This window comes from Antennarius striatus, chromosome 14, assembly GCF_040054535.1.
Source record: "Antennarius striatus isolate MH-2024 chromosome 14, ASM4005453v1, whole genome shotgun sequence".
Lineage (NCBI taxonomy): Eukaryota > Metazoa > Chordata > Actinopteri > Lophiiformes > Antennariidae > Antennarius > Antennarius striatus.
Genome location: NC_090789.1, coordinates 8,593,197 through 8,607,057, shown reverse-complemented (window position 1 = coordinate 8,607,057; position 13,861 = coordinate 8,593,197). Strand labels below are relative to the sequence as shown.

The following is a 13,861-nucleotide window of genomic DNA, read 5'->3' as shown; positions in this document are numbered from 1 at the left end:
TTTTCTTTGATACTCCCCTCCCTGTAAATGATCAAATACCTTTGTGGCCTATTAATGCTAGATATAGATACTAATGCAAAGGGAGCAGATATGAACGGAGTCTTCCTTGTAATATTTACTGAACTTTTTTTGAACACTTACAGATACACACAAATACAATGAAATAAAGTAGCAATAAATAAAGCTGAAATTAGCTGCAATAACCCCCCCCCCCCACATTGCTTCAATCTCCTCTATAATTGCCATTTTTGCTGTTGTCAAATATTTCGACCCTTCACTGCCATCTTGAGGTTGCATTGATATCAAGGTTGCATGGAAGCATACAAATATTGTGTAATTTACCACATGAAATTGACTATTTCATGATATGGATGGATTTTATAGGGGCCATTTATGTTGGCCTTTACACTTACACATATGTGTACGCACAAGAAAGACTGCAACAGAGCTGAAAGTTAATAAATGTACATGCATATGTAAATGAGGATGTTTTGTCAAGGGGAAGTCGGGAGATGTGAGAGGAGCTACTTTGTCTTGATGTTTGGGGGAGAGACAGAAATATAGTTGTAGGATCAAACGCTGCATTAGCGTTTCACCAAGGCCCATCTCATCTCTGTTCCTGCCACAATAGCACAGCATGCAAAATGAATACAACATAAATGTTTGTTGCTCTTTAATTTTTATGTAACATCAATAAAATATTACAAACCGCTTCATTTAGATGACATGGTCCTGAACCAATTTATTCATGGCTTTGAAGCAGTTTTGGCAGCAAAGATGGCAATGCACAATGACGCACGCACACAAACACACACACACACACGTGACCAGACACAAACACGTGAGCACACACGCACAAATTTATGCCACACAGATGTACTCACAAAAATGCAATAAAAATTGTCAGGAATTTATGAAACTCTCCTGATTTCAAAACGTTGGTTAATACGTTAGTCAATACAATGTGGTGAAAGAGGACATGAAGGTAGTTGGTGTGAGAGAGGAGGATTCAGAAGACAGGGTTAGATGGAGGCAATGGATTTGCTGTGGCGACTCCTGAAGGGAGAAGCTGAAAGGAAAAGAAGAAGAAGAAGAATTACAACAACATATCCCTAACTGCCAAAAATATTCACAAGGTCATTAAAGTCTTTGCTCATCATAAAGTAATTGCTCATCTACATATTCTGCATTTAAGATATTAATCACTCTTGTCCGCCCGAGATGACATGAAGTACAAATTTTGCTATTTATTTTGAGGCTAATGTTGAAAATATTAAAGGTCCCATATTATGCTTTTTGAGCATAATATGGGACCTTAATTTCTTTTTTTTTTTTTAATGAATCCGATTGTTTTTGATTCTGTTCAGGCATGAATCCAAAAGATTCCAAATATATATTGATGCAGGAAGCGTTTGTTTTCCAGATTCTAGGATTTGGTTGGGTTAGGGAAGACCACTATATATATGTAGAGACCTGGAAAAAAATGGTTTTTCATAATAAGACCCCTTTAGAACAGTAGTGTTTTGTTTGGTAAACCTCCAGACTCATTCCATTATTATATTTCCTGTTCAGCCAGGATTGTACTTGGTGTTGTTTACTTTCACAAAAAAAACAAAACAAAACTTAAACCAAAGTTTGTGGTAACTTAACACAAAATGCTTATTTTGAAACTATTTACACTGAGCCATCTGTAAGACAGAGGATCTATCGTTGACAGTTGATTTTCAGATTAAGTGCTACATATTACCACGTCCTAAGTATGTACTGTATGTGTTGTATCTGTTATATGTATTACATCATTTGTATTTATTTATGCCACGTTCTCAGGTTCCGCACAGAAGTCAACTATGACATCCTTGAGGTACGAGATGGACGTTTTCCCTCTTCACCTCTGATTGGTAGTTACCAGGGCACTCAGGTTCCCCAGTTCCTCATCAGCACCTCCAACTTCCTGTACCTCCTTTTCTCAACCGACAAGAGCCACTCTGACATCGGATTCCGTATCCGTTATGAAAGTAAGGGCTTGAAGATTGTGAATCCACAAAGTTTAATCTTCAACCAAAAATACAGAATGGGAAAAACTGCAAAGGGTTAATTAATTAATGATTCACAAACCTTAATAAAAAATAAATAAATTCTTCATCCATCCATCCATCCATCCATTTTCTTCTGCTGTATCCACCGCAGCGGGTTCACGTGGTTGTAAACCGAATGTTAGTTCAGAATGTCAGCTCAGAATTCCATGTGTTCTTTATTCTGTAACATGCAGGTAAAGGTGGAAATACATACTTTTCTCATCGTATAATCCCCAACCTTATTTCTACTTGTGAGGATAAGGCTGGTAACATTTTGCTCTTTCGATGTGTTAAATCTCTGCAGAACTTAAATAATTCATGAGAAGAGCTACTTAGGTAGAAACTATGCTAAGGTGAAGTGTAAAACAGTGCTGAAACTTGTTATCTTCTAATTTCTGCTCAGAAGTATGTTCAAGTAAATAATTAATCAAGATTGCTGTAGGAAAGCAAATTGTCATTAGCATTAATTGACCCCTTGGCCAACTTGAAAAAACATGAACAGGATGCACTTGTAGTTCCACTGCAAGCAGGTGGATATTCATTGTGTGTCTCTTTGTCTTTGACCTTGAGTCTTGTTTCTTCGCTTTCTCTCCAGCTCTGCAGTTACAGTCAGATCACTGCGTTGACCCGGGTATTCCTGTCAATGGACAGCGTCATGGCAATGACTTCTATGTGGGTGCTTTGGTGACATTTAGCTGTGAGGCAGGATACACACTAAGTGATGCAGAGCCACTAGAATGTGAACCGAATTTTCAGTGGAGCCGCCCTCTTCCCAGCTGTGATGGTACGTTCCAAAACGTTGGCCGAGAAAGGAAGTTTTCTGCCAGTTTTTCTCTATTCGTAAATGGGATTAAAGCTAAATTTGCCGTTTTATGTTGCTTCAGACGAAATATGACAAATCATTTTGAACACTTTGCTTCATATTGCATCACTTATAGATCGCCATATGTCCACTGTTATATATATCAGATGTTATTTTAAAATCCATGCACGACAATTGCATTTCTTTGAAGAACTTTTATTCAGTGCTTTAAAAGTTTCTGCCTCGTTTCATCATAGATGTTTTATTTGTATGGTGGTGAGCTGGCCGTTTGATGTTTCCCTTCCCCCTCATATGTAAATGCTTTTATATTTAAGGCCAGTATTGATTTTAGTCAACTCTGTAATGATGGCTTTTTAAAATGCGTTGAACCTCTCCGTACAGCAGCAATTGTGGTGGTGATGGCTGGGGGGGGGGGGGGTTCACTTATTCTACTCTGTTTTGCCCTTTTCTTGTATCACCTTTTTGCTGTCTTTGCATTTCACATCTGTCTCATACTGTTTTTATTCTCCCTATACCAGCATTATGTGGAGGTTATATCCAGGGAAGCTTTAGCACCATCTTGTCACCTGGCTTTCCAGATTTCTACCCACACAACCTGAACTGCACTTGGATAATCGAGACATCTCATGGCAAAGGTTAGCAGGGAAAGTACTGTCAACATGGGCAGCAGTCAAACTGAATTTCCATTAAAGTGTTGTCCACCCCGCCGAGTGGTCTTCATATTTAAGTGAACAAGCTACGTCCAGAAAACTGGAGCACTGAGAGTCTGGCCTAGGGCTACAGTGCCGAAGGAAGACTCTTAACTCATATAAACTTTTTTGGAGTGCTCATATCAGATTAACAGTCTTTTTTGCCTATCCTTAGCATGTGTGTACTATCTTTGGTAGCAGTAGGGGAGAAAGACAGGGAATTGATTGTAAACACATTGTAAACCAGCATATATAAGATATGCAGTAGCCATTCTTTCGTATTCAGTTGAACCACCATTAGTTACACTTCCTAGGGTCAAAATATGCAAAACAAGTGCCAGGGGACCGCGTACACACACACACACACACACACACACACACACACACACACACACACACACACACACACACACACACACACAGACACACACAACTCCACCTCATCGCGGATTTTTGGTAGGCAGTCGCGTGATACCGTACACGCTTTCTATTGGATGACGGCATCCGCAAGTAAGCTCCATTCAGTCAGTCTCAGACTTTCGTGAGACACAAAAGTGTTTTAAACAGTCAATAAGAATGTGGGAAATGGTAATTCAGCTAGAATGTAGCTTAATATCAGTATGAGGAGGGTTCATAAACGTTTAAATTCCTGTAGGTAATAAGGTAATTACAGTAGATCGCAATCTCGAAAGTGGAATTCTTTAATTGTGTGTGGTTCCTGGAAGAATTCACCGCATAGTATATTTGCACTGTATATGTGGTTCCTGGGACGTGGTTAATGTGTCCCAGGAATGCATAAAAAAACAAAATAAATAAATAAATAAATAAATATATTTATATATATATATATATATATATATATATATATATATATATATATATATATATATATATATATATATATATATACTGTATATACTGTATATACTGTATATACTGTATATACAGTATATATATACACATACACACACACACACACACACACACACACACACACTAGTGGCAACCCGTGGAAATTCCGCGATAAAACACTAATATCAGACTTCATACGAAATGTATGAAAACTAGTATTAAAATGTAGTATTAAATGTATTAAAAACTAGTAACAACATAGTTTTAACAGCATTATTTGGGTTCTGCAGGTGTCCAGTTCACCTTCCACACCTTCCACCTTGAGAGCCCTCATGATCATTTGTTGGTGACAGAGAATGGCAGCTTTACTCAACCCCTGTGGAGGCTGACAGGCTCAACTCTTCCTCCACCTCTCAGTGCTGGCCTTTTTGGAAACTACACAGCTCAGATTCGCTTTCTGTCTGACTTCTCCGTTTCATATGAAGGATTCAACATCACTTTCTCAGGTAAGAATTTAGTTAGCTGAACAGCTGAGAGCTAAAATGTGATATCGCAAATTGATTTTTGGTCATTATTAAGAAGAGAATTAGTGTGAGACATTGGAAAAAAGAACCAACACTCAATCCAATACTAGTTTGAGTGTATTTCTTTAAAAAATCACTAATAAACTAATTTCCCTATAGCTAATTATATTTTTATTCATATATTATGTATATATTTACATCTGATCTGATATTTATAGTAAAGCTCTCTCAACATTTCTGTGTTAATCAGTAATTTCAAAGCATGAAGTCAGTGAGCTTCAGTTTCTTTTTGTTGTTTTTGTTTGTTTGTTTTTTACTCTTAAGCAGTATTTTTTGTGGAATTAAAAGAAGATATGAATCAATGAATGAATGAATTACATTTGCTCCATATGACATTACTTTTTACTCTACTTTTCCAGAGTATGATTTGGAGCCATGTGACGATCCTGGAATCCCACCTTACAGTACCAGGAAAGGTTTGCAGTATGGAGTGGGTGATGCCCTAATATTTTCCTGCTTCCCTGGTTACCGCCTAGAAGGCCCAGCAAGGGTGATTTGTTTAGGGGGCAGGAGGAGGGTGTGGAGCTCCCCTCTGCCAAGGTGTGTTGGTAGGTGGTCACATGCTTTATTTTTGCTTTAGTCACTCTCCTTTCTACTCCACCTCATGATTCCATGCACCCAAGCTTGCTCTTTTACATAACACCTTGCCATGGAGAAATGTACAAAAATCTTGATGGAAGACAAGGCCTTTCCCTTTCAATTTCCCTTTCCCCATCCTCCTCCTCCCACTTTTCGTTTCTTCACTGGACAGCTTCCCAGAAATAGCATTTCTTCTTTGTTCAAGTTTTTTTTCAAGTATCACTTCCGATGAGGATGACATCAAACAGCTTAGATATGTTTATAATTAATGTTGCTCTTTTCCTGGGAAACACTAATAGGTCAGTATATCGATTGTGGTGCCCCTAATCTGCATTATTGTGTGGCCTTAATGATAGTTAAAACACAGATTTTTTGATTATGCTTAACCTGTTTGTGTTTCTTTTTAGCATGTCTCTTCATTATCCTGTGAAACAGTAATTGCATTGCAAAGGGCAACATATTGTATTTGATTCCTCATTATAACTCTTACAGTCTGTGATTTGAAAATACAATTTTGTGAATTTCTATTCATTATCTTTATCCATATAACAATAACATTTTTTTTTTTATGTGTCAAAATTGTAAAATTGTATTGAAAAGTAACAAGCAACTGCTTCAGCCCCTGTTCTCACCTCATCTCTTTTGTGAAATCCTGACAGTTATGACACATTTTATGGTTGTTTTTGTTGTTTTTTTTAATATTTTGGGCATTCTTATTAAATTAAGGATTTTACAGAGAATCCCATATATTTTACTCCAGTGACATTAATGAATCTAAAGTTATTTGTACATTTGTGATCATTTCAATCATGGTTTTTCCTGAAAGTTTTGTCCAGTTACTTTCTCTTCACTCACACCCTGACATGATTCAGGAAAAATGTTTTTTAAATGGAGTCAATATGACTGCTAATCATATTCAGATTCCATTCTAATGAGGATAATATGAAATCAACACTAAGGTGTACGCACTAACCACATTCCTCTCTCCATCACTACTCCCATTACCCTATGCATGTGAGCATGAATAAATCCACTCTAAGTTTCAAGCATATAGCGATTGATATGTCCTCTGCTCTCTCAAAAACCACTACCTTTCCCCATCCCATCACGTTCTTTCTCTCTCTATCTGTCCCTCTGCTCCTTCTCTTTCTATCTAGCTGAATGCGGCTCATCCGTGACTGGCATGCAAGGGGTGCTGCTTTCACCAAACTACCCTGGTTACTATGGCAACAACCATGAATGCATCTACTCCATCCAGACGCAGCCTGGCAAAGGCATCCAGTTACGAGCAAGGGACTTCAGATTGGAGCAGAGTGACATGCTCAAAGTGAGTGGGTTGGGAAGAGCTGTATCTACCCTGCATGCACATCTTGTTAGCATACTTGTGTGTGCAGATTTTAATTTGATGTTTCTTCCCACTCTTCCTCTGTCCCTTTCAGGTGTTTGATGGTAGCAGTAATAAGGCACGTCTGTTGGGGGTGTTTACAGGCGTCGAACTGCTAGATGCAACTCTGAACTCCACCTCCAGTTCCATGTGGCTGGAGTTCATCAGCAATGCGGATAATACCAGCAAAGGCTTTGAACTGCACTTCGTTAGTGCGTGCAACACACTCCCACCTTTCCTTTGCATACACTATTTACATTCTGGTATTAATTGTTGCTCGGCTGTTATTTCTCCATCCATCCATTCTCCATCAATCTATGCTTTCTTCTTCAATAACCTCGTCTGTGTATTTAACCTCTTTCTTTCTCTTTCTCAATCTCCAAGGTTTTGAGCTGGTGAAATGCGAAGATCCAGGTGTTCCCCAGTTTGGTCTCAAGCGAGAAGACAAAGGTCATTTTGCAGGAAGTGCTGTATCATATAGCTGTGACCCGGGTTACACCCTGAAAGGCCCTGAGGTTCTGACTTGCCTGAGGGGAGAACGGAGACAATGGGACAGCCCCCTCCCACTCTGTGTTGGTAAGTCGGATGAAGAGGTTGAAGAATGAGATTTAGGTAAATAAGAGTATAATGCTGCATCTATTGTAAAATAGCATTGTGGTGTATTGCATGATATTACAGCATACTGCATATCATTGATTCCTTCTGACACAGAGCTAATCCCAACCAGTTGGTTTTTATCCAAACCAATTCTGAACTATAATGCCTGACCTAGTTTCACTTCTCTATGAACAATGTGAGGATGCTGGTGCTGCTTTAGAAAAAAAACAAAAAACAACTCTGTTGTTTGGTTTAATACTGCTATTTTGGGGCATTCATTTTTTTGTTTTCCCAGCACCTTATTCCATGCATTATCTTATTGAAAATAGCTGTGCTCTATTTAGCTTCAAATAGTCTTATTACATCATGGTTGTGAGGTTCCCTTTTTCACATTTTTTTTTTTTTAAATCAGAATGACTCACCCCATACCAGCAGTATATTGAAATCAGTGGCCAGTTTTGGCAAGGAGAATCAGTTTTATAGATACCATTATAATATATCATTATACTATTAGATTATTTGTCGAGTTCAGTGACAGTTCAGTGTCATTCATTGCCAGCTGATGTAGAAATGTCATACATTAACACCATTACATAAAATATATACATACCAATGTATCTTCTGTGCTGGGTGTGGACACTGCCATTCTGAGTGTCTCACAAACCAACCAATAATTCAGTTTGGGAACCGGGCAGGATGGAATTCGATGACTTCTGTCAAGGTGGTTTGTAATGTGTTGCCTTTTACTCCTTGTTCTCAAGCTGACAGGTAATTTTTTTGTTGGGGCAGAAGAAAGTAACAGCCAAATCTGGAAGTGTAACAGATGTAACACCCTGTACTGTCATGGTCTCTCTCGGATGTTTTAGCTCCATATGTTACATTCATGCATTCTAACAGGGCGGCATGGTGGTGCAGTAGGTAGCGCTGTCACTGCACAGCATGGTGTTTCCCGGTTCATGTCCCGCCCTATGCAGAGTTTGCATGTTCTCCCCGTGTCTGCGTGGGTTCTCTCCAGGCACTTTGGCTTCCTCCTACCTCAAAAAACATGCACTTCAGGCAAATTGGCCGATTCCAAATTGCCCATAGGTGTGAATGTGCATGTGAGTGGTTATCGGTGTCTCGGAGCATTGGCATCACGCCAATGATCCGCGGTGCATTGTCGTCACGCCCAAAGTGTGCCCTTCCTCACGCCCCCAGTCATCTGGGATAGGCTACAGCACCACGCGACCTGCGATAGCGGAAAAACCTGGTATATAAAATGAATGGATGGACATTCTAACAATAAAGCTTGGCTGGATTTCAAAGTTCTATTTCATAATTCAAATTTGTTTTGTATACGGAGTCAGCCTCTTCTGTTGCATAATTATCTCACCTTTGTAAATGGAGGTACTAATCAATAACACAATTCATGATCTAAGCTTGTTTTAGAGAGATGTATTCAGAGATATAGTTTGGAAATAGACAAAAACCTCAGAAAGTATGAATATTCAAATTTTGATACATGGTGCTTCATATACATCATGTTTATGTCCGATGTGTATGGAGAACCCACAGCCAATTCTGTTCTGATGCAGTTTCAGTATTTTGTCTGTACTGTATTAATGTACTTCCTTTGTTATTGGTGACTTTCTTCATTCTAGTCTGTATTGTGTTGTCACAGTCTGCCTGCCAATGATTGATTTCACAGTCATCTCTATCATCATCAGTGCAATTCCTCTATTTTCCTCCTGTTTGAAGGATCCATTTTCCTCTCAGGGGAAGAAAAATGAAACAAGAACCCTTTTACCTTCATCTTGTGAGCTGCGATGGCTTCAGACATTTGAAGGGAAACACTTCAAGTCTAATGTTGTAGGAGAAGGTTTTATCTTTTATTTCATCTGTTATTGGTTAAGGGTAGAAGGTCGTAATTTGAGGGAGGTAGAAAATTGCTTTTCAGTCACAGCAGATTTCTGATGTCAATTCATTACCTGAGGCTTAAGAAAGGCGTGATTCTTCCTACTGTTCTTGACAAAACATTTCAGCTTCTGATCTGCTTCGTTGTGTAACACAATTTTTGTTGGCAACTTTTTGAAACACTGAGTTTCTGTTGTGAGATGTGCTTCTCCTGGTAGATTTTTGAACATGAATATGGTACCTACTGGGCATTTGTTTATTATAGTGAACACATCAACACGTTTTTTTCACTTTGCTTGTATGATACCATGTACAATTAAAAGATATATAATTTTCTATTAATGCTTTAATAGGTTAATCTTCAAAAGTTTAACTGTACTTGAATCTAATAATTGATATACTGACATTGTCTTTTGTCATCTAGTTCATGACATTTCACTGACAGCAGCATGAGGTCATTGGGTGGGACATTTGATAACTTTTACAGAACCAAAGAGACACAGACATATTCTTAAAGTATAATGAGTTGGCTGCTCTCCCTCTTATCATTCAAATTGAAAACAAGATGATGAAGCACAGTACATTTGAGCATACAACTGCTGTGTCAGTTAAGACAAGAAGCAACTGATGTGATGCACTTTTCCCAGAAGTGGGGATTTGCCATTTCTGGTAACTGAGCTACCATTGCATTACTCTTAATATAAATCTAAGACCACTGATGAGCTTGTACTTTTTGTCTCTGTTACTCTGGTCATTATTTATCTCTTTACATTGTTCACTCTCCCCCTTATTTATCCCTTTTCATTGTTTATTTTCCAGCTGAGTGTGGGGGTACCATTAAGGAGGAGCCGTCTGGTCGTATTCTGTCCCCAGGCTACCCCGCCCCATATGAGCACAACCTACATTGCATATGGACCATTGAGGCTGCCCCTGGGAGCACTATCAGGTCTTAACAATATTTTCTGCTTTCCCTTTGTCTTGCGTTTTTGTTTTCTGATTACATTGTTTTTTTGTTCTAGCTTTCTTTCAATCTACCATCTTTCAATATACCTGTACTTCCAATTCAGCCAACCTTTCTGCAGTGGTATTCATCACTTTCACGAGTTGCTGTGCAATCAATCGACAGCACCGTTCCATTGGCCAATAGTTTAGTTAACACAAGTGAAGGGAAACACCACCATGGAGCCTCCAGGTTTTACACTATACCAAAGAAAGTACAGTATAACATCAAGGTAGTTTCAGCTTTTTGACAAAATCATCTTTTTTTGCATACATTCTGGAGTTTGAGAAATTTAAAAAGGAAAAATCCTGAAAGTGATTTTTCTAGTGATTTAAATTTGTCAAGGTTATGTCTTAGAAATGTATTAATTTTCACTGGTATGAACTCAGTATGTTTTTTGGAATTATTATTATTATTATTATTATTATTATTATTATTATTATTATTATTATTATTATTATTATTATTATTATTATTATTATTATTATTATTATTATTATTATTATTATAACTACAATTGAATATCTTTTATTGTCAGGAAATCAGATGTGTTTAGGTGATGGGAATCTATGAGTGTGTGCAACTTGATGTGGATTCAGTATCCACCTGGAAGGAATGTTAAACTGTATCAAATCCAGTAACCTTAAATTATGGTCACAGTGAGTTTGATTTTGGATAAGGCTTACTACTGGGCCTTGACAGAAGTAAATGCACTACTGAGTAAAAATCTAGTTTGACGACCTGTTCTATGACCATGGCAGAAACCTTATTTTTCCAGTGTTAGAAAGTAAATTTAAAAAAATAAATAAATAAAAAGATTCCTGATGATATACAATATGTTAGTAAAAACAGAATGCAACACAAATTAAAAAAGAAGAAGTTTGCCAGCAGTATATTCACCATTCCGTTACTTATCTTTTTATCATTAGTTTTGGAAATGGACTCTGCCCTGTTCTTGCCTGACATTTAACTGCAGTTGCTCATGGGTGTGATATCTTCATTGTCATATTTGAAGCCTCATAATGCACCATACAGTGGCCAACAAATGTGAATTAAGAATTAACAGATCTGTCTGAAAAAGACACCTGGATTCCAGTACATGTTCAAAAATATGTATGTGCTTCTCAACATTAATGGTGCCTTCATATGTATTTATAATACCCATATCATTAAAATATTGAGAAGTCATCTCATCCTGTCACAACTTTTTTGGAAACTGGGTTGTAAAAATGTAGAAATTACACAGCAGATAAGACCCAAGGTACAGGCTGTGCAAGGATGCCCTTGAGACAGTCCAGCACACAGTGGCTGGGTTTAAGATGCAAGCTGGGGCAGCACACAATGAGAGGCATAACCAAGTGGCTGGGACAGTGTGCAGGGACATCTGTGCTTAGTATGGATTACAAGTCCCAAAAACCCACTGGGACACAGCACCAGAAGTGGTTGAGAACAACAGAAGTAAGATCCTACTGGGGTTCAGTTTCCAGGCTGACAAACAGCTACTGACTAACTAAACAGAAATTAAAAGTGAATATAGGAGAGCAACTGTGAGAGATGTGGCAAACCCAGATGATAGTAACAGCAGGACAAAGGAGCATGAAAATATTTTGAAGGACTAATGCATCAGGGTACAACTGAAACATAAATGGAATGAATCATTTTTACATTTTTAATATGTGTCCTTGTGGATACTGAAGCATTTACCCTGTTAGTGTCAGTCTTATTCTCTTTTTATTAAACTACTTAGGGCTGTAGGCACGTCAGCAACAGTGTCTGTCATATATCAGCATGCTTATGATAACTCCTATGTTTGGGAGCAATAAGGCTGATGGCTATTAAGTGACATGTATGTAATGATCTTTTAAGCCCCGGTATTTGAAGGAACACCACTCTTCAAGGAGAGTACTGTTAAATCCATAAGTGCATGTGTAGACGAAGGGAATTTGAAGAGGCAGAAAGCAAAAGAGCTGTTGAGCGCTGCTCTAATTAACTTTCTTGAGAGGATTATATGATAAGTGTATGCCCCCATACTATAAATGTCTTTGTTGGTCTACTCTTTGCTTCAGAGAATTGGATTTGAAAAATAAAACAGATCAGAATTCTGTCTCTCAGCATTGATATCAAGATGTTTACATTCATTTCTAATGGATAGAGTAGGAATCAGTATGTTTCATTTAAACTTTTAGTCTGGCAGGTATGTGTTTTTCTGGGCAGTTTTGAACTTGATCAGCATTTTCTTTCAATTTAAACATGCTGGAATAAATCCAAAACAGTTAAAAATATTCTGTTGCACCTTCTTTTTCACTGCATTCAATTTTTCATTAACCTTACAGTTCCACATGGTTGTCTGCATTGCTCTTTTACTGGGCTTCATACCGACATGGCATGCACATCTGGTACCCCAAGGTCCCTCATGATTGCTAGTTAAGGTTCATTAGTAACTTCACTACCTCTGAGTCTGTGACATTCCACTGCAAGGTATGCTTCATATCCTTGCTTTTGATCTTATCCACGCAACTCATTATTGAGATGAATTTGCAATGCATTAGCCAAGGGATTCCTTGTATATCAAATAGTGTAGCTGAAGGTGGCTCACTAATCAAACTGCAGAGTTTGTGACGGAAACCAAGAGTTGCGCTGAATGACATCTAAAAAGGCTATTGACTAATTTGCAGAGAGATATTGATGTTAAGAGAATATATATGTAAGCCAGAGAGTGGGAAACAGACATAACTACATGAGGTAAAAGAAATAATAAAGATTAAGGAGGCAATGAGCATTTCCATCAATAGATCCTTAAAAATGAAATAATTATATAAATAATCAAATCATAAAATTAATGATTAGGTCTTGACATCAGGTTTATATTCTATATATAACCATGGTACTTTTAATTCACAGAGGTAATCTGAGTGATTAAATCATAGTAGGTTTTTCTCCTATATGGTCTACTGTTGTTCTGCCTAAATTTACAAATTTTGGATTGATATTTTAATAACAATGCAGGCATGGTTGTGTGTCTCTGTGTGAGTCTACTTGGTCTCACTGATTTATTTGTTTCCAACCTTTTCCAGCCTAGAAACATGTGATTCTGCCTTAGAGTCTTTGTAATAACCCTGCTTATGTATTACATCATAATATACCCTGCATGGAATGCATGGAACTTCATGAAGCTCACTGTGGCTGCAACATTATTCAGGTGCCATGATAACTCTGCATATGTCGGTCGCACCGTTCGATGAGCTCGGCATCTCTTTAAAGCTGGTGGTATGGAAGTGTCTCAGCCTTGAAGGATGATCCCACTGGGACAGTCCCATAGAGGCCACGTCCACTGATATTGATGAGAGCAGCTCTTAGTGACATTGCTTTCATAAGCACAGTCTCA

The 13,861-nt window shown here is 38.0% G+C and overlaps 1 protein-coding gene across 1 annotated transcript in view; it reads left to right on the top strand.

Moving 5' to 3' along the window:
* Positions 1 to 13,861, top strand: part of csmd2 (CUB and Sushi multiple domains 2) — a 267,965-nt gene that overhangs the window by 169,527 nt on the left and 84,577 nt on the right. The window contains 9 exon segments of the mRNA XM_068332262.1: positions 1,828 to 2,015; positions 2,671 to 2,859; positions 3,417 to 3,533; positions 4,730 to 4,945; positions 5,383 to 5,571; positions 6,760 to 6,929; positions 7,042 to 7,198; positions 7,371 to 7,562; positions 10,296 to 10,422. Coding sequence (XP_068188363.1) covers positions 1,828 to 2,015; positions 2,671 to 2,859; positions 3,417 to 3,533; positions 4,730 to 4,945; positions 5,383 to 5,571; positions 6,760 to 6,929; positions 7,042 to 7,198; positions 7,371 to 7,562; positions 10,296 to 10,422 — 1,545 coding nt within the window.